The sequence below is a fragment of the Artibeus jamaicensis genome, unplaced genomic scaffold (genome assembly GCF_021234435.1).
Source record: "Artibeus jamaicensis isolate MK-2021 breed Jamaican fruit bat unplaced genomic scaffold, CSHL_Jam_final contig_558, whole genome shotgun sequence".
NCBI lineage: Eukaryota > Metazoa > Chordata > Mammalia > Chiroptera > Phyllostomidae > Artibeus > Artibeus jamaicensis.
In genome coordinates, this window is record NW_026521886.1 from 4647550 (window position 1) to 4669331 (window position 21782).

General features: G+C 43.5%; 1 protein-coding gene across 8 annotated transcripts in view; it reads left to right on the forward strand.

Moving 5' to 3' along the window:
* MGLL (monoglyceride lipase) overlaps window positions 1-21782 on the forward strand; it is a 201363-nt gene that overhangs the window by 101965 nt on the left and 77616 nt on the right. For 5 of the 8 annotated variants that reach the window (XM_053670313.1, XM_053670311.1, XM_053670318.1 and 2 more), the window contains exons 3-4: window positions 2121-2227; window positions 11785-11868. In XM_053670313.1, the coding sequence (XP_053526288.1) occupies window positions 2121-2227; window positions 11785-11868 (191 nt within the window). The remainder of the gene's footprint in view (window positions 1-2120; window positions 2228-11784; window positions 11869-21782) is intronic. The other 3 variants (XM_053670319.1, XM_053670315.1, XM_053670317.1) reach the window with 1 other exon arrangement.

The window sequence follows — 21782 nt, forward strand, 5'->3', positions numbered from 1 at the left end:
AACTGGGTGCTGCTGAAGAAATGACTAGAAGCCCCTAGTGAGGACAGGGAGATGAGCTGGGGATATAGCCAGAAGGAGTGACAAGGAGGCAAGGAACAAGATGACTTGTATTCTGAGCCTACTGGTAGCCCATTGGAGACCTGAAAGCCAGGTGCTGACATGCTCTGATCTACCTCTTACCAACTTTCTTTGTGACTTGGGCAATTAACTTCTCTGATTTTCACTCTCAGCTGTAAAGAAGATAAACAATGACATGATTTTGAGTATTGTAACTCTTGTATATGGAGTTAATAGAGGAACCGACACATAGTAAATGTTCAATAAAATGGCAGCTGCTGTTCTCCTTCTTCCCTGCCTCTACCTCATTAGCAGAAATTGAATGGGTGTGTATCACAGCAGTCACTTCTTGCTTGAAGAAACTCTAACATCTCATGGGTCTTATGCTAAACATATGAGTTTTGACAGTTGTGTGTTTAAAATCTAAATCCCCTATCATAACTCTACCACTGCTGGGCTGACACCATCCAGTGTAGAAGCCATGGTAAGCTATGTGCCATGGACGCTATTGTTTGTGTCCCAAAGCACTCATGCCTCATTGAAGGTTTTCCTGGGTGACTGAGACCCCAGCCAAATTCTGCTTCTAGCTCCTGAGGTTTCTTCTGCATGGATCTTAGGTGAAAATATAGCCGTTTATTTTATTTTATCTTTGCCATTTTTAAAATTTTTAATTGTTGTTCAAGTACAGTTTTCTGCATTTTACTTCCATCCCAGCCCACCCCCCCAGCCCTCCTCACCTCACTTTCATTTCCACCCCCCCTTGGTTTTGTCCATGTGTCCTTTATACTTGTTCTTGTAAATCCATCCTCTTTCCCCTTGAAATTCCCTCCCCTCTCCCCTCTGATAGCTGTTTATTTTAAAACCTCACAACCTTTGTCGTTTATCCATTCATTCAAACAGCATTTGCAGAGTATCCTCCAAGAGCTCAAAACTATGCTAGTCACTAAAGAAAAATGAGAGAGAAGCCTGCATGTCCTCCACCAGTGGTGGAGACAGGTAGAAAGCAACTGTTACCCATCCTGTAACAGAAGGATTACAGAGGCCCAGAGCAGAGACAAGACAGCCTTTCAGAGGGCATAAAATCTTTTTCAGAGGGGAACCTTAAGGATCAGTCTTGAAGCGAGGAGAGGAGTTTGCCAAATGGAGAGAGAAAGAGGATAATAAAAGTCACACACATAAGGCAAAAACCAGCAGCCTGTGGAAGAATGAATGTGTAAGTACAGTTATTCTACACAAAAATAGAAAGAATTATATGTCAGTTAGGATTCTTCTCATTGCAAGTGACAGAAAATCCAATGACTTCAACAACAATAAAAGGCAAGGTGAGGGAGAATGCTGGGTTCAGGTCCAGCTAGATTCAGAGTTCAAATACATTTGGGACTTGGTGGCCCTCCTTTACATGGTTCTCCTCTGCTGGATAACCTCATAGTTCAGTTTGGGCCAAGTGGCTAGAGCCATTCTAAGCCCACAGCCTCCAAGGCTAGTCTAGTGGGGAAATGAAAACACCTTCTCATGACCATGTAGGCCAAAGCTCTGGGATCTAAGCTCTGATTGGAACAGTCAGAGAGCTCTGATTGGAACAAGAAAGCTTGGCTCAAGTCGCATACCTATACCTCAACCAGTCACTGTGAGTAATCATGGAATACCCTGATTGGCTTAGGGCTGGTCCATCTGGGCAGCTTGGCTAGGGAGGAAACCAGCACCAATGGAGGGCCTGCCATGTGCCAGAGTTCTGTCTGGCATGTTGGTATAAATTAGCACCTATGACCCTCACCACACCTTTCCAGAGGAAGAGACTGTTATTACTATTTTACAGGTAAAGAAATGAAGCTTCAGGGATGTGTACTGTGCCTCTGAGCTCACAGTAGGGCCGAGATTTGGACTCCATTCTGTGGAACCCTGAAGCTTAGCATTCTAAGAGCAATCCCCTTTTACTTACTGATGCATTTAGTCTGTGATCTGGTCTTGGATTTGTTGCTGATGTCATGAAACTTCGGACTGCTTAAGCTGCAGCCTCAGTGATCCACCACCTTCCTAACCTGGCTCCCCTCTTATACTTGCAGAGCCCTCATCTTTGTGTCCCATGGAGCCGGGGAGCACTGTGGCCGCTATGATGAGCTGGCTCAGATGCTAGTGGGACTGGAGCTTCTGGTGTTCGCCCATGACCATGGTGAGTACCCCCAGGGCTAGAGTGATCAGGGCCCATGACTCTGGCCAGTGCCTGACAGTTCAGGGGTCTAGAAAGGTGTATAGTACATCTTACCTTCATCCTTCATCTTCCTCAGTTATTCTCTTCCGAGTCCTGCATTGAAACTGGAAAAGATGTTCTCCGTGGGATGTTTCTAAGTTAAAAAAATACGTAGTTATGTAAATAAAAAGTATGTATGACCAGCGGTTTCTGTTGAGTTTGGAACCTCCACTGGAAAACCAAAACGGAAATATGTTTATATAAGAACTTTACCCAGGCCAAGTAATACTCTCTTACATTTATAGTGAGCTTTCTTTATAAAATGGGCCCTGGTTTTCTCCGAAGTGACTTCAGATGGATGTGGTACCATCAACAAAAGGGCAATTTAAACTGTGTTTTAACCACAGAGGGTTTACAAAGAATTTCAAACCAGGAGAATAGTAAAAGTGTCAAAAGACCATGTTGGTCATGCAAAAAACCAAACACCATGCACACACACACACCTACATATCCATACACTTATACACATACATGTCCTTAGGCTGAGTTTTTGATTCTTTGTCATGTAACAAAATCCACAATAACCATAAAAGTGTAATGTTGATAGACTAAGTCAGTATGTAGTTCCTTAATCATTTCTGTGACATTCTCCATGGCTGAGAAGGGTCTCAATATAGGTCTTTCTTTGCCTAACAGTCTTTAAAAATTAAGGGTTTTCTGTGCCCAAACATTGTCATCCTGCACTCCTGTGTGTTATCAGTAGCACATTGCTGGAAACTTTACCCCAGACAGCACAAACATACCTGGGTCTAAGTCCTCACTGGATTGTGCTATCTTGAAGACCATGTTTAACCATTGCAAGCCCTCATTTTCTCATCTACCAAATGGGCAAGATAGGTCTGTAACATAATAAGTATTGTCATGAGATAATGCATGTAGAGGGCCCAGCAGAGTGAGGTACCTTCTTCCCCTTTACTCTGTCTTCTCTGAGATCTCCTCTACCCCACAATGCAGACCAGCTGGTGTGCTGTGTACCCAAAAGGGGGACTCTGAGCAGGATCTGCTAAGCCAAGGCTGAAAGTCAGGGGCATTGGCTTCTTGTCTTAGTGTTGCTGCCCATAGCCAGGTCATCTGTCAGTCCTGCAGAGGCTGCTATGAAGCTAAAATGAAATAATAGGTACAAAAATGTTTTACACAGTAAACAGAACTAGTAAGAGTGGTTTTGTTGCTGATTTCTATAACACAATTTGTAGAAACACAGGTTTCTGTAAATCTAATGCTAATTGGATCTTAAATTGTATTTTTCAGTTATATTACAGAATTTTATTGTTTGGGTAGAAATCTCAAGACACTGTGATTATGTCAGTCTGGCTCTATTTCTCAACATACTTGGCAGACTGGCATGCACAGAAAGGTGCCCAGTATTTCACTTAAGTTTCTTTTCCATTTTCACCTTAGAATTGTTCAGGTTCACCTCACGGCCATGAACAGTTTGCCAGAAATGAGAATTACGATTCCTGACATTTATTGAGTGCCAACTGCATACCAGCCTCTGTTTCAGGCATTTTTGTACATTATCTTTAATCTCTCATAACGGTGAATATTATAACTTTATTTTAGAGGTGATAATGCTGAGGTTGCATAGCTAGGGGAGCCTACTGTCATTACACCAAGACACATGGCAGTTCGTGGCAGTTTGACTGTATGCAACAGAAATCTGACAATAGTAAGTTAATGAATAAAAGGTTATTTTTTCTCATGCTACACAAAGTCTGAAGCAGGTGTGAGAATGCCAAAGTGCCATCAATGCCCAAGGCTCCATCTGCAATTTTGCTCAGTTGTTCTTAGCTTGTGGCTCTTATGCCCAAGGATGCCATTTCTCCTCATCTTCTAAGCAGAAAGGAGACACAGAAGCAACACAGAGGAAGGGATTAGACTCATATCAGGAAAGCAAATTTTTCTTCGAGCTCCCTGACATATTCCAGCTACATTTCATTTGCCAGCACTGCATAAAATGGCTACCCCTAACTGCAAGGGAGGCAGAAAAATCTAATTTGTTAACTGCATATTTGCTGATCCAAATAAAACAAGGTTCTGTGAATAAAAAAGAAGTAAAGAATGCATATTGCTAGTAACCATCTTGTCTTCTGCCATACTACACTCCAAGTTCATTATTTGAGAGAGCAATTCTCAACCATTTCTTTTTTATGTTTTCTGTAATATCTATCCCTATGTTCTTTCATGAAGTTTTGATGCAAAGGTTATTATTAGCATCATCAGTAAGGAGTAGTTAAAGTTCCTAATTAGCCCTGGATTAGGTGTTATACAAGGAGAAATGCAAGGAGACAGTAACTGATGTCTTCATGGTACAGTGACCTATCTTAACTGGAAAAATTAAGCAGCCTCTATTAAGTGCTCAGGTTTGTTAGAGTATTATCCTGAGTGGTAACTATCTCCTCATGGTAGAGGCAGCAAGCTCCTGGCAAAGACTGTCTTATTGTGTCATGTGTTAGCTTCTTTCTTTACCCTCACAACCTTCTAATATGCTATATGGGTCCCAGGACTGAGCAGGGAGTAGCGGCATCATGAGTGGTTATTGAGTATATGAATGAATGAGTGAAGGGTTTATGATCCAAAATAATGGATCAGACCAGAAATGTTTCAAATAGCAATAGTAAAGAAAGTATCCACATTAGCAGGGCACTATTGAGTCTTATCCTTATGAAGAGGATCCAGCACAGTGGCCACTGGAACTCTGAGTCTGGTGGCCAAGGTTGAGGCAGAGGTAGCAATAAAGTAGAGTTAAAAAGTGATGCCCTGGCTGGCATAGCTCAGTGGATTGAGCGCGGGCCTGTGAACCAAAGAATTGAGGTTCGATTCCCAGTCAGGGCACATGCCTGGGTTGCAGGCCAGTTCCCAGCAGGGAACGCACGAGAGGCAACCATACATTGATGTTTCTCTCCCTCTCTCCTTCCCTTCCCCTCTAAAGATAAATAAATAAAAATCTTTAAAAAAAGTGATGTGGATGGAGGCTGAGGCAGAGGTAAGATACTGAATCTCAGAGGCACAAGGCTATCCCAATGCCTGGAGGGCTGGCAAGGTGACTGGGTCCTGTCAGGTGAGTAGGAGCTTGCCAGAAGAAGAAAGAATGTAGAAAGAGGCACCAATCATCAAGAGGTGTGGTTCTTACATTTTCTGCCCATTAAAAAATACTAAGGAATCTTATAAATACTGAAGCCTGGGTGCCCTCTCTCTGCAGAGACTGATCTCTTGAGGGGGTGAGGGGTGGGCGGGGTTTGTGTAGCTGGAGCATCAAGGTTTTTAAAAATCACCCAAGGCTGAGAACTAACATTCCAGTTAGAAGAGGTCAAAACAACAACCCAGCCCTGGCTGGTGTGGATCAGTGGATTGAGCGCTGGCCTGCAAGCCAAAAGGTCCCCAGTTTGGTTCCCTGTCAGGGCGCATGCCTGGGTTGTGGTCCAGGTCCCTGGTTGGGGGTGTGTGAGAGACAACCAATTGATATATCTCTCACACATTGCTGTTTCTCTCTCTTTCTATCTCCCGAAAGAAAGAAAGAAAGAAAGAAAGAAAGAAAGAAAGAAAGAAAGAAAGAAAGAAAGAGAGAGAGAGAGAAAAAGAGAGAGAAAAAGACAGATACACCAGATCGCATACTTATATCATGTTCAGGTAGAAATCCTGGCTGGCACAAGGGTTTAGCTAGACCCTCATGTTTATGAACAGAAACAGGGGGAGCCCATGCTGGCACAGTTCAGGGCTCTGTAATAAGTCCTTTTGGACTTGGATCTTGTGGAGGAATTTAAGCCAGGAAAGATAGGATGGCTGTTGGATGCAGTGAAGGCTATTGGAACCATCAGGAAATGGGATCCAGGACAGGGCCCAGTGAGGAAGAGGCGTGGGTCAGCAGAAATGGAGTTGCTGCAGAGACATCTGAACAGGTGGAAACCACAGTCTGGGATTTTCTGTGCCACTCTAAATATAGCACAGAGAGAAATGGGGCTCTCTTACCAGCCTGTCCCTCAGTCACCAGCTGCTCTTGGTGACTCACTAGAAACCCCTCAGCCTTCATGTCAACCAGAGAGGCAGTGTGACCAAGAGAGAGGGGTGAAGGAGGCAATGTGGGTGGAGGGAGATGGGACAATGAAGCCGCATCATCCCTGAAACAAGCAAGTCTGGCATGTCATTTAGGCCCCAGGTGACAAGGCTGTTGGCCAGGTCACCCTTCCCAGTAAGCAACCTCCTAATTCTGTGCAGTGGCCCACTTAAAATTACTTTTGCTGGGGCTGGAATGCTCTCTTTTTATTTAAATAGTATGGAAAAATCATTCTCAAATGATTAACAGTGAATTGATTATTTGCAAATCTTTGAAGGACAGTGTTAAAGGAAGACTATTTTGTTTTTGTTTGGGGTTATTATTATTTTTTGGTGGCTTAGATGCATTTTATTGGTTTTCTTTTAGAGTTTGGTTTTTTTTGTTTGTGTTTCTTAATTTAATTATTGTTCAAGTATAGTTTTCTGTTTTTAGAGTTTGTTTTTTTTTAAAAAACTATCTTGGAGTATATGAGAAGAGAAAGTTCTGGGGGAATGTTTGTGGGTGGCAGTTAAGCCTGAGTAACTTTGGAGGGGGGCTACCCTGTGCAGAGAAAAGTATTTAGGAAATTCTGGGGAAAGAATCCCCATCTTTCCATCTTTCTATCTTTAGGAATGATGATATGTATGTTTTCCATGCAGGTAGACATGTTTGGGTCAAGGCACTTTGCTGGATATATCCTAAAATAGACTTCCATCAATTACAATAATATATTTTTGTTTGAAATGTTTCAAAATAATGTTAATGATTTTTCTTATCTTAGTAAACATGAAAGTTAAAATAGTAGAGTGAGTGGCCCTGTGATGCTTCACAAGACCCAACCCTGGGTTAGGGTTCGTGCACTCTCTCCAAGTGCCTCAGGCATGCTGAGCTCAGTTGTGCCGCCTCTCTCTTTGAGGTCTCTGCAGTTCCCTTCCTCACCACCTTTATTCCTGTTTTAGTCATAGTTAGGCATACCCAAACCTTCAATCTTGGATATAAATGTCTGATATGAATTTATTTGGTCAATTGGTTCTTTATTGAATAAAGCAGAGGCTTCCATGAGCCTCAATTTACTCATCTATAAAATGAGGATAATAATAAAAGTTACCTCATGGTTGTGGGATAAAATGGGAGAAAGAAGTGTTTAACTCTCCCTGGAAGGCTTATGAAAACCCAGATGGCTGAGCCCCAGATGGCTGGCTTCTCAGACTGTTGGATTATACTGGGAAAATTCCAGGAAGAAGGAAGCCAGGGTCACTATAGGTGTTTCTTGTGTAGAGTTTAAGTAAGGTGCAGTGTAGATGCAGTCAAAATTGAAAATGTAGTATTTGCAATAAGCAGATTTAGCATCTCCTGCAGCAGATATTGTATGAGAACCTACTAGGTGGAGAGTTTGTACTGGGTGTGGGGATATGAAAATGACAGACCTAGGTACAGCTTCCAAGAACCCAGTATAGTGAAAGGGACAGATATGCTTTAAAAGAACAGTGAGCAAAGGAGCTTATTAAAACACCCAGGTGGGAGTGTGCAGGAGGTAAAAGAAAGAGAGGCTGAGTCTCCCTTATGGAGTGATCATCCAAAAAATCTTCATAGGACATGATACCTGTGACCTTGGACAAATCACTGCTCCGCACTGAGCCTCAGTTTCCCCACCTGAATCATAGTATCTCCTTGGTAGGATTATATAAATGTGGTAGTTGCTGGGCATGTAGGTGTTCAATAAATATCCATCCTGCACTTCCCTGACACAGACCCACTTCTCTCTTCACTATGCATTTGGCATGATCTTTGAGGCAAGAACTTTCTTTGTCATTTTCCTCAGTTTCTATTTTTTCTGTGGCAAGTTGCTCACACTTCCTGTTTTATTTAATCTGAAAGCAGTTCAGCCCACAATGGGGCTATTCTTGCCATGTGTCACTATCATAGAAGCAGCCTCTATATCAGCATCTGGGGGTTTTCCTCTGATGATGTCTGAAGTAGTCACCTCTGGCTTTCTACCCACTGTTGAGGTCATTTTTACAAATATTTAGGAAGTGCTTGCTGTGAAGATACACCAAGAGTGCTCAGTGAGTCACATGTAAGTCAGACACATGATTTACAGGCAAGTTTGTAGTCTGAATCGTGAGTTAGTTGTAGGGACTTTGAAAGCCAAATTGATGTTTCCAGAAATCCAGTACCACCTTTTCTCATTTCAGTGATGGAGTTGCCTGATGATTTGCCATCTAGTTATCTCTCAAAAGGACTTTGAAAGTGTATATGTTTCTTCAAAATTATTTATATAGCTTCTGAAATGGAAATATTTAAGGTTTTCTGGTGACAAGAAGACAGACATCACTTTTTGTCTCTTGAATAAGCCACTTCTGAAGTATTTATATACTTTATGGAGGATAAAATAAAGTCAAATTATTACATGTGAAGCTGTGTTAAGAAGAAAGCTTGAATAATTCTGAGGAAGAAAATTCTTCTTAAAAGAGGGTGCTGTTTGTTGTGGTTTGGGAAGTTGGATAAGAGGTACCTAATTACAGACTTTGGCCCAGATGGAGGCATAGGTGGAAATACTGTACCCCCTTGCACAACCAAAATTAAGGACAACAAAGATTTAGAAACAAAAACACAACCAGAACAGACAGAAAATTGAACTGTACAGAAGTCTGACAACCATTCAAGCAGACGGGTAAGAGGGGATGAATTGGAGGCCAGCAGAGAGGGTTCTTGGCAAGAAAAGGCCATGGCTGTCAGACTGAGGAGCACAGGCGGCACAATGCTGACCATGGCATGGTCACACATTCACACACAGATAAACTAGGCAAAAATGAGCAGTGAGACAGACTGCACAACCCAGGGCTCCAGCACTGAGAAATAAAGCCTAAAAGCATGGATTGAAAAGGTGCCAGGAGAGACTCCCAGCCCCACAGGAGAATTTGTTGGAGCGACCCACAGGGTCCTAAAATGTACACAATCCCACCCACCCGAGAACCAGCATCAGAAGGGCCCAATTTGCTTGTGGGAAGCAGTGTAGGGGACTGAAATCTGAGGGAGAGCAGAACAAGCACCATTGTTCCCTGTCAGACCTTGCCCCCACATACAGTATCACAACCCCGCAACTGGGTAGCCCTGCCCTGGTGAACACCTAAGGCTCTGCACCCTCATACCTAACAGGCGTGATGTGAACAAAAAATTATGGCTCAAACAGAAGAACTAATCAAAGCCCCAGATCCAATACTTTTAAGTGACCAAGAGATAGCCAACCTATCAGATGCATAGTTCAAAACACTGGTGATCAGGATGCTCACAGAACTGGTTGATTTTGGTCACAATTTAGATGAAAAAATAAAGGCTATGCTAAGTGAAATGAAGGAAAATGTACAGGGAACCAATAGTGATGGAAAGAAAACTGGGACTCAAATCAATGGAGTGGACCAGAAGGAAGAAAGAAACAGCCAAACAGAAAAGAATGAAGAAATAAGAATTCAAAAAATGAGGAGAGGCTTAGGAACCTTCAGGACATCTTTAAATGTTCCAAAATCCGAATTAGAGGGATACCAGAAGGGGAAGAGGAAGAGCAACAAGTGGAAAACTTATATGAACAAATAATAAAGGAGAACTTCCCCAATCTGGCAAAAAAAAAAAAAAATAGACTTCCAGGAAGTCCAGGAAGCTCAGAGAGTCCCAAAGAAGGTATACCCAAAGAGGAACACACCAAGGCACATCATAATTGCATTAGCCAAAATTAAAATGAAGGAGAGAATCCTAGAAGCAACAAGCGATAAGGGGACAGTCACCTACAAAGGAGTTCCCCTCAGACTGTCACTGGATTTCTCAAAAGAGACTTTACAGGCAAGAAGGGGCTGGAAAGAAGTATTCCAAGTCATGAAATGCAAGGACATACATCCAAGATTGCTCTATCCAGCAAAGCTTTCATTTAGAATGGAAGGGCAGATAAAGTGCTTCTCAGATAAGGTCAAATTGAAGGAGTTCATCATCACCAAGACCTTATTTTATGAAATGTTAAAGGAACTTATCTAAGAAAAAGAAGATAAAAAATATTAACAGTAAAAGGATAGAAAACTCACAGTTATTAACAACCACACCTAAAACAAAAGCAAACTAAGTATACAGCTAGATCAGGAGCAAAGCCACAGAAATGAAGATCATATGGAGGGATAGCAACAGGGGAATGGGAGGAAGAGAGAGGGGAAAAGGTACAGAGAATAAGTACCATAGATAGTAGGTAGAAAATAGACAGGGGGAGGGCAAGAGTGAGTAGTGTGGGAAATGTAGAAGCTAAAGAACTTATGACACATGGACATGACTAAAGGGGGGGAATGTGGGCGGGAGGGGGTGTACAGGGTGGAGGGGAATGAAGAGGGGGGAAGGGCACAACTTTAATGGCGTAATCAATAAAATACATTATTTTTTAAAGAGAGGTACCTAATTATAATGTATACATAGGTTATATTTGGAAGTAGAGAAAAACACAGACCTTGGCATCTGAAAGTCCTGATTAGTCAGTTCAACCACCTTCTTTCTGTGTGACAGTAGGCAAGTTACCTACCTCTCTGAACCTCAGTTTTCTCATCTACAGCAAGAGGAGAATTATAGTCTCTATCTGGCCCATAAGGTCAGTGGGGGGTTTAAGTGAGATAACCTGCATAGAATGCCTGGCTCAGCATAAGTTCTCTATAAATATTGACTATGATGAAGTGACTACTTATTAGTCTTAGAAACACACCTGAGTTTGACACTAGTTCTAGTTTCACACTACCTAATGTGTTTTTCAAATTTGAAAAGTGGATGTAATATTACCTATCTCCTAGGGTATTTATAAGAGTTCTCACATAAGGAGATATTTCTATTTAATTAATATTTATTGTACCCCTGAAAGTCCACACTAAAGCTTTTTCACTGTTGCTTTATTTGACTCTCATGACAGCCTTGAAGCAAATACAGTTATTATTACAGATGAGAAGAGCTCATGAACACCCTGGAATGCTTCTTCTTACCCACCAGGACAGCAATAACTGTGGGCCAAGACTCTCCTGGCATTTCCCATTCTTCATCTCATTTATTCTACACACAGACCTATAGTATAGACCAGAAATTTTCAACCTTTTTCATCTCATGGCACACATAAACTAATTACTAAAATTCTGCAGCACACCAAAAACATTTTTTATTGCTAATCTGGCAAAGAAGTAGGTATAATTTTGATTCATTTACACTGGACTGCTATTGTGTCAGCTGTTGTTATTTTTTTTGTTTGACAATATAAGGAAGAAGAGGTCAATACCCTTGATTAAATAGCCATGTGCAGCATGTTTTAAAGTTTTTTGTGGCACACCAGTTGAAAATCTCTGGTCTAGATGTTTTCATGCCCATTTTCCAGACTGGAAAGCAGAGAAAAGGCACACAGATGAGGTGAGGCAAGCTTGGGTTCCTTCTGTTACAGCTCTGCAGCCCCAGAGTCCTTATTCTCTGCCTCCCTGCAAAGGTGACGAAGATGTTCTTCCTCCTGACACTTCCTGGAGCCCAGGTAGTCTGCTGCATGGCCAGATATACCTAAAGAAAAGCATGTTCTCCAGTCCTTCTTATATTATGTCAGAGGCAGTTCTTGCATTTGGGAAAAGAGAGGAGGACAACCGGTCTGGTGGTGGTGTTTAGTCACCTCAACAAACAAGCTTGGGTGCTACCTGGGGGGCCTGTGCTGGGATTGGAGATGGAGGTCATCATCATAGGGCTGGGTAAAGCCACAAAGTCTAGGAGAAGCAGGGGGCGCCTACAAGATGGTCAGGAGGGAGGAAAATTTTAAGAGTGGGAGGAGTAGGCTCTTTGTAGCGGAAACTTGAACTGTAACTCAGACATGCCAGGCAGAGTAGGGTGGGAGAAAGGGCATCATGATCCCAAGGAGCAGCTGGGTAAAGGCTTAGAAGCAAGAGCAGGACACAGGCCAAGCTTCCCTGTCATGGGCCAGGCACCATGATCCATAGGCGTGTCTTGTACTTTAAAGGTGAGAGTACAGTAATCCCTTCTTATCCGTGGTTTTACTTTCCAGGGCTTCAATTACCAGTAGTCAACTGTGGTCTGAAAATATTAAATAGAAAATTACAGAAATAAACAATTGATAAGTTTTAAATTGTGTACCATATGAAGTCTTTTCCATCCCCGCCATCCCGCCCACTACATCAATCATCCCTTTTTCAGTCTCTCCACACTGTATATACTCCCTGCCAATTAATCACTTAGTAGCCATCTCATAATCAGATCAGCTGCTGCAGTATCACAGAGCTTGTGTTCAAGTCACCCTTATTTTACTTCATAATGGCCCCAAAGCACAAGAGTAGTGATGCTGGTAATTTGTATATGCCAAAGAGAAACTGTAAATGCTTCTTCTAAGTGAAAAGGTAAGCACAGTATAATATGTTCAGAGAGAGGGAGAAAAAGACCACGTTCATATAAATTTTTTACAGTGTACATAATTATATAATTACAGTGTTATAATTATTCTACTTTATTGTTAGTTATTGATGCTAATACTTCACTGTGCCTAATTTATAAATTTAACTTTATCATAGGTATGTAGGTATAGGAAAAACATAGTACAGGTATATATGGGGTTCAGTACTATCCATGGCTTCAGGAATCCATTGGGAGTCTTGGACTGCATCCCCTACAAATAAGAGGGAACTGCTGTACTGGGCTTTGGAGACGCAGAAGGCTGGGTCACATGGTAGGAAGAGCACACCGGATTCCCTGCGCTATACAGGATTGCTGTTGTTGGGAAGACACCTTTGGGTTGAATGGCCAAATCCTGAGGCTTGGTGACCAGGTGTGAGTGGGAATTTGGGGATGACTGTTCAACCTTTTGGGGAGGAGGGGCAATGTGCTGCTGCCAGAAGCTTCTCCTATAGCCCACACCAGGCCTCCAAGGCAGGGGTTGTAGCTGCTGTCATATCAGTCAGCTCCTAGATTCCTATTGCCATCTTTAAGCCCTTTATATTGCAGACAATGGCTGAGGATATCATGAGGCCCTGAAGTGTCAGCTCCCTCTCAAAATACAGCTTTGTGCAGATACTGGACCACCTCTGACACTAGCTGCTGGCCTGCCCAGGTCCCCATCAGAGGGACTTGGCAATGCCCACCTAGCTAAACTTGCAGCCCCAGCTCTCACTTCAGGCAGTTTTTCCTCACCCTCATATCCCACATGCTCCTGTCACACTTTTTACTTGCTTGAGAATAGTGCATCTTCCACTGCATACTTCTAGTTATCCATTTGTATGTTTGCTTCCCCATCTAAGCACTCAGCTCTTCCAGCACCAGAACCAGGTATTATTTTCCCCCTATATCCCTAGCACAGCTGAGATTCTGGTCACTGACTGAGGGAAAGCAGAATGACTGTGAAATAAATAAGCTTAGTAACTGCCTGAGGACAATGCGTGTCTTCACTTCTCCAGTAGGTGTTTCATCTCTGAGTTTCAGGACAGGGGAGTCATAGTAGGGAGAGAAGGGGGATGGGGGAAGGAAGGAAGTTTGAGAGACTCCTCAGAGGCCAGGGTCATGGTGGCCGAGCTTAAAACAGAGTAAGAAATTAACACCACCCAGCATCTGGACTGGGTCAGCAGTAGGACATGTCCAGGTGCATCTTGTGGCTTGATAGGGGTCCCTACCTGGTTGGCAGGGTCCATGATCAAGCAGCCTTGGCTGCAACAGGCCTCTGGGAAACAGAGGGCATAATCCTGGGTATGACTGTAGGCCTGGCTGAATCAGGACTAGCCTTGAACTTGAGTTGTCTATATCATCATAATGACTGGATGCTGGCCAGGCGTTATTAGTTTCAGTGTGGCTTCATGGTATCAGAAGTATTGGTGCTTTTAGTGGTCATTTTATAACACTATCCATCAGTGCTTCAGCAGATGTCCTCATTGGTGTCTTACAAACTCAGTTTGGCAATGATGAGCCCCCCCTGGAGCCTTTTCTCGTCAGGCACACTGGTTCCTGGACACTGGGCCCACTGCAGGCAAGCCTAGCAGACCTAAGGGTACACCAACATGTGCCCTGCATTACATTCCATGAGGCTCTCTCCCATGCACGGACACCTTCTAAATTGAAACAATATGCACCTGGCTTAGGTAACAACTACCATGAATTATTATTTCCTACCTGTAAATATTGACTATTTTCCTAAAGACATTCAAGTCGGGCGGATTAGGCTTCTGTCTCCAGTCAGAATTAGTAACCCACAGACTTTTCCAGCACATGTTGAGACAAAGGAAAGGAGAATAACCTAACACAGCTGCCCAAGGTGAGAGGCAGATTTGGAAGCAACCGCCCTGCCTAGGTTTAAATCCCACCTCCTCCATTCACTGGCTGGCTACAAGGCAGGACAAGACCCTGAAAATTCTGTTTCCTCTCTGTGATGTGGCAATGTACAGTACCTGAATGTTACTATCTATACAGCCCTTAACACAGGACCTGGCCCAAAAGATCATGTCAGCATATGGTGCCTATTCTAATATACATACTCCTAACTGAAACTAAGATATGAGCATAATTACAATCACATATTAGTCACCCACAAGCAGGAGGCCACAGTTAACCTACAAGGAAGACCTGTCTTTTCACTCTAGGGTATGGGGGCAGGTGGTATGTTCTAGGTCCCACCAAGCATGGCTGGCAGGTTTGGTTCAGGACTCCAGCTTCCCAGGACTGTCTACATATGTGGCTCCCAGGCTTGAAAATTGCTGCTGCCCTTTGGTAAATTAACATTTAAAATAACTCTGTCCCTGGCCAGGTGGCTTAGTTGGTTGGAGTGTCATCCCATACATCGAAAAGTTGCTGTTTCAATTCCCAGTTGGGAGGCAACCAACCAATGTTTCTCTCTCACATCAATGTTTCTCTTTCTCTCTTTCAAATCAATAATTTAAAAAAATCACTGGGTAAGAATTTTAAAAAATTAAACACCCAAAATAAAATAACTCTGCAGATGGACCAGGAAAGGAAGCTACTCCAATTATTAAACAGGTAGAGCCAAGCTGGCTGCATTTAAACATGTTCTTGGGAGAGGCTGTGTGACTCTGTGGGGCCCACATGGAATGCTTAGGTTTGCAGTGGGGGGAGGCTGCCTGAGGGAGGAGCATCCTCTGTGAGCTGGAGCCTTTTTGAAGTCAGAACTGAAACAGCATGTGACCAGGAAATGTCTGACCCACAGAGAGCTAAAAATAAGTGACTATGATGCTGCAAACTGCCAGGGCAGCAAGAGAACATGGGAGCGGGCACTAGGCCAATGGGGCCCTCCTCAAACTGGAAAAAGGAACCTCTTTATGGCAGACAAGCTGCTTCATAAACCTCTGGTGACAATTTTAAAATGTGCATGATACCACTTGGCAACCATAAACCACCAGCTACACTTGTATGACACCCACTGTTCCTGGGTGTTGCCATATCCCTTATTAATTTCATTTTTTCAAGTTGCTTCTAAGGCAGGTAGAGCAACTGTGTCTTTGTTTCGCAGATGACAGCAGCCAGGAGTAGAGGGCCAGTATCAGAATTCCAACTCACAGTCCTATGAAACTGCTTTCCTAGTGCCTTGATTTCTCATGTATTACTGGTAAAAGGAAAAATTAAAAGGCTACCCAAGGAACCAATACCCAAGCACAGAAAGATCTTGTTGGCAAAGCCCTGGGATGCTACACTTATCTAGTGTTTTCCTAAACATTTAAGAATGAAGAATTCTGTGTTTAAAGACTGGTTAAGTCCAAGCTAGGATGCCAGATGCCAAGTCAGTGAAATGAGTGGGCTGGACATGCAGGGACTGAGGCAGTCTGAGTGGACATGTTCTACACCTCTCTGGGCCTCTGCTTTCTCATCTGCAAAAGATGAGACCGACAATACCTCCATCGTGGACTGTTATAGTGAGAAACTTACTGTAATACATGGATACATGCAGAAAGCACTTGGAATGGGATATGAAGTCTGTTTGCAGTCTGTTTCAGGCCCTCCCACATGGGTGTGGCTGCAGAAGTAGCTTCCTCTGGAGTACTGTGAGGTCCTGCCTTAATCCTGTAAGCAGAGGTTGGACAGTAGGTGACAATGCCTGCTGGAGATGGAGGAGGAGCCCTGGAGAAACACCTTCTCCCTCAAAGCAGCTCACCCCCATCCTGAACCAAGCCAGTAACCCCAGCATAGTGGCTCTAACAGGACAGCACCATGGAAGAAGCCAGTGTGCATAGTGAGCTCCAGAAAGCAGGGTGATCTGGTCATCAGCCTCCCTGGGAACTCCCTCCCACACCGATCTCTCTCACAGCACAGTCAGTCACAAAACATCCCTTGACTATAAGCACCCTCAGAATAGTACCCAAGGCTTACTGATCTCTACATCCTGCCTGGTACCTAGGTATTGTAGCTGCTCAATGGATGTCTGATGAATTCCAAAGCATTTGATTAAAGACAATGATTTCCCTGGATTTTCTCCACTTAGACTCTTGAATCATGTTTATGTATATATAAATTTGAGCTAGAGGAGGGCCCTGTTGAAGAAAGTCAAATAATACTTTCCCACCTGGGAAAATACATCATTTCTGTGCTAGGGATTATTCCCATGTATCACCCCATGTAATCCTTGCAGCAATGTGATGAGGCAAGGGGTGTGCCCATTGAGGAAGCAAGCTTAGAGATGCAGCGTGAATTCCCTGAGGCCACACAGCCATCAGGATGGCAAAGCTCTATTCAAATCCCATCTCTCACCTCACTAGCATTTTAATTTTTGGAAAACTGCTTTGGGATAGGGTGCTGTAGGTTCCATCTGATCAGCAATGCCCCTCTCAGTGTGTGCCTCTGAATAGCTGGTTTGGAGTGCAGTCCCCAAGGAAGTAAGTGGTCCTAGGTGTCTGCATCATCTGACAGAAGTGCCAAAACAACTCCAGGAATTGCTTGGGACATGCAGTCTGTTGAGTGTGCATGCCAGCTCCAAAGCGCACCTTCTCAGGAGTGGCCTTCTGCCAAGGCTGTGCTCAGAAATGCTCTCACTCCCAAAGGTGGCACCCAAGCCCAGCCAAGGGACAGACACATTGCCAGGGCTGATTCTAGGAGTGAGAACATGATCCTTCACCCTTAGTTCCTCAGCTTCCCCACTGACAGAAACATGACCTGCACCCCTTGCTAACTGAACTTCATGAGCCTTATAGGGGTCAGATCCCTGTTTTTAGCTCAAGTTCAGGCCAGGATATTCTCTTATGTGACTCTGCTGGGTAAGGCAGAGGGACTTGGGCTCAGGCCCTGCTCCACTTTTTCTGGCCATGTGGCCAGGACTACCCCTCTGAACCTCAGTTTGCCCATCTGTCTAATGGGTCTGAGGCTTTCCCTAGAAAATTTAAACCATAGAACCCAATAAATTTAGCATGCAATAAATGTTGGCTCAGGGGCTCATATAATTCTTTTCCTTCCCTCTGCTCTGCTCTGCTTTTGTTTGAAAGGCTGCACTCATATCAGCCAGCCTCCTCTACCAGAAAACCGAGCCGACTAGTCAGGGCCTGCCAGCAAAAACCTGAGTATGAGAAGCAGAAGCCAGCTGTCCCTTTCCCCAGAGTTATGGAGAAGTGCTGGATCATTTAGTCACCATAAAAACAGTTATTTCTTTCCCTGCTTAATGTACCATTGTCATCTAATCATAAACTCTCTCAGAAAGTCTATTTAGTGGAAACTTTCTTTTACTGAAGAAGGAGAGGAATCATGCACAGTACTTCATCTAAAGGCCAAGGGACAGATTTCAAAGCTACTGGGGAGAATGAGGAAGGAGGCACAGGGCTGATCTGAGGTAGGTCAGGCCCTTCCTTTCCCCCAGTCAACCCACAAACTGAGAACCCCTGAAGTTATCAGACTCCCTGAGGTACATGCATATTTTTACTGATTATGCTATTACAATTGTCCCATTTCACCCCCTTCATTTTCCTCCACCCTGCACACTCCCTCCCACCCACATTCCCCCTCTTTAGTTCATGTCCATGTGTCTTAAGTTCTTTAGCTTTTACATTTCCCATACTATTCTTACCCTCCCCCTGTCTATTTTCTACCTACTATCTATGGTACTTATTCTCTTTACCTTTTCCCCACTCTCTTCTTCCCATTCTTCTGTTGCTATCCCTCCATATGATCTCCATTTCTGTGGTTCTGTTCCTGCTCTAGTTGTTTGCTTAGTTTGCTTTTTTTATTGTTGTTGTTTAAAGTGTGGTTGTTAATAACTGTGAGGTTGCAGTCATTTTATTATACATGTTCTTTACCTTCTTTTTCTTAAATAAGTCCCTTTAACATTTCATAAAATAAGGTCTTGGTGATGATGAACTCCTTTAACTTGACCTTATCTGAGAAGCACTTTATCTGCACTTCCATTCTAAATGAAAGCTTTGCTGGATAGAGCAATCTTGGATGTATGTCCTTGCATGTCATGACTTGGAATACTTCTTTCCAGCCCTTTCTTGCCTGTAAGGTCTCTTTTGAGAAATCCGCTGACAGTCTGAGGGGAACTCCTTTGTAGGTGACTGTCCCCTTATTGCTTGCTGCTTCCGGGATTCTCTCCTTCATTTTACTCTTGGGTAATGTACTTATGATGTGCCTTGGTGTGTTCCTTTTTAGATACACCTTCTTTGGGACTCTCAAAGCTCCCTGACATATAACTTTTCCACTTGTGGCTATTCCTCTTCCCCTTCTGGTACCCCTATAATTCGGATGTTGGAACATTTCCAGATGTCCTGGAGGTTCCTAAGCCTCTCCTCAATTCTTTGAATTATTCTTTCTTCATTGTTTTCTGTTTGTTTGTTTGTTTGTTTCTTCCTTCTGGTCCACTCCATTGATTTGAGTCCCAGTTTTCTTTCCATCACTATTGGTTCCCTGTGCATTTTCCTTCATTGCACTTAGCATAGCCTTTGTTTTTTCATCTAATTTGTGACCAAATTCAACCAATTCTGTCAGCATCCTGATCACCAGTGTTTTGAACTGTGCATCTGATAGGTTGGCTATCTCTTCATCACTTAGTCATATTATTTTTGGAGCTTTGATCTGTTCTTCTGTTTTGACCATTTTTTTTTCTTGTTGGGCCTGTTACATACTGAAAGGTGGAGCCTTAGATGTTCACCAGGGTGGGGCAATCTAGTTGGGGGGTTGTGACATTGTATGTGGGGGCAGGGTCAGAGAGGGAACAATGGCACTGGCCTGCTCTCTGTTGGACCCTTCCACTGCTTCCCCCAAGCAAACTTGGCTTTTCTGGTGCTGGTTCCTGAGTGGGTGGGCTTGTGTGTGTTCTAGGACCTGGTGGGTATCTCCAAGGAACTCTCCTGTGAGGCTGGGAATCTTTCCCTGTGCATCAACCTTCACAGGTGTTTACACTCTGTGTTTTGAGGCTTTATTTTCTGGCATTAGGACTCTGGGTCGCGCAGTCTGTCTCACTCCCCAGTTATCTGCATGCCAATGTGAGACCACCAACCGGTCAGCCAGCTACCTTGTGTGCAGTGCCTCACTTCACAATCACCACCTTGCTGGGTCTGCCTGTTGCCACACCATGCACGGGGTCTTCCAGCCACTGCCTGCATGCCCAGGGTCCACCCACTGCCATCTTGCATGTCCGGGATGCCTTGTGTGCCTGGTGTCACCACTTCTTGTGCCGTCACCCCTCTCTACTCAGCCTCCTGACTCTGCCCTGCCTACTGGTGTGGATAAATGTGTCTATTTCAGCTCCTTGGCTGTCTGACTTCCATACAGTTCAATTTTTCTTTCAGTTCTGGTTGTTATTTTGTTTCTAAATTTTTTTTGTCCTTATTTTGGTTGTGTGAGGAGGCACAGTGTGTCTACCTATCTTGGCCAGAAGTCCTACATGCATCTTGATAAAGTGGCACCATTTCTGCGAACTAAAGCCTTTCCAACAGGAGAAGGCATAAGAAAATATGAGAACACACCCATGGCTAAGATTTCTAAATGACCACAGATAAACACAGAAGTCCACCTTGGGCACATGACCCAGAAAGAAGGTGAACCTTACCTTCACTGAACACCTACTGTGTGCCAGAAACAGTGTGGGAGCTTTGTCAACATTTGTGTATGTTACAGGGGCCAAGTGAGGGGTAAAGACAGGTCCAGAGAGGTTCAAGATATTGGCCAAACACCTGGTGGCAGAGCCACAGGTTTGAGACCTGCCTGAGCCCATGTATTTCAGCTACTGCTGTCACATATAGGGGAACTCTTTGAACTAGTTGTCAGGAACCTCGATTGCCCTCACCTGCAAGTACATTTGCAACTTGCAGTTAGTACACTCCTGCACATTTTCAGAAATGACATTTCCCCTTTAAAAATAGCTTATCATCGGCATGATAAATGTGCTGTGTTTTTTTTCAGAAAATATATCTGAATTTTAAAGGCCTTTTTAAAGAGAAAGGAAGAAATAAAATTGTTAGTGACTTCCTCAATTCTCTTTGCTTTACACAATAGAATTGTTACAAAATGAGACTGACACTTTGTCTTTCAGAGTTAAAGATGAAGGGAGTACAAAGGAAGAGAGAAGTGTGACTGTGGGTTTAAGTATACAAGGCAGCATGGGCCATGTAAGGGGCCTAGCAGATAGGAGCCTCAGAATGCTCAGAAAACTTCTTGCTATTGATATGTTCCATCACATCTTTAAGCCTCACTCTTTCATTTGTTTATCTGCTTGCTCTATAACTTATTGAATACTTGCCATGGGTCAGGCCTGGTCCAAGCACAGGCAATATAGCTTTGAATAAGACAGACAAAAATCTGTGTAATTGTCAGACCCTGTACTGTCATAAATGAGTGATTTTCGAGTGTATAACTCAAAGATGAGAATCACAGAGAAAAATAAAACAAAGAAGGGATAGGTCGGTGGGGGCAGGATGCCATTCTAAGTAGGCTGGCCTCACTGAGAAAGTGGCAGTTGAATGGAAACCTAGAGGAGGTGGGGGGTAGCCACGCAGTATTTGGGGGAAGAGGGAACAGCCATGCAAAAGTCCTGGTGCAGAAGAATGTCTCACTCATGAGGGAAACAGTCAGGGAGTGGGGTACAATGAGAGAGGAGGGAGTTGTAAATGAGACAGAGGTGAAAGGAACAGACAATGTGGGGCCCAGTGAACCTCAATTTTTCATCTGTAAAATAGAACTAAAGACCCCACACAACTGTCACACAGATGTGCTGGGTTAATGGCCTCTGTACATATGGTAGGCACTCAACAAATGTAACCAAATGTAAACATTCTTTTCCTAAGACATCAGAATGCACTTAGCCCTCCATTTGCAAGGTGTCAAGGACACATGGCTAAATGAAGCTAAGACAGGATAAGCTTGAGTTGATTCAAATTTACCCTGATTGGAGTCAAGGTGTGCTCTCTCATTATTAGCAGGTTCACCCAACTTCACAACACTGTCACAGCTTTCTTAGTTGCACTAACTCGTGCA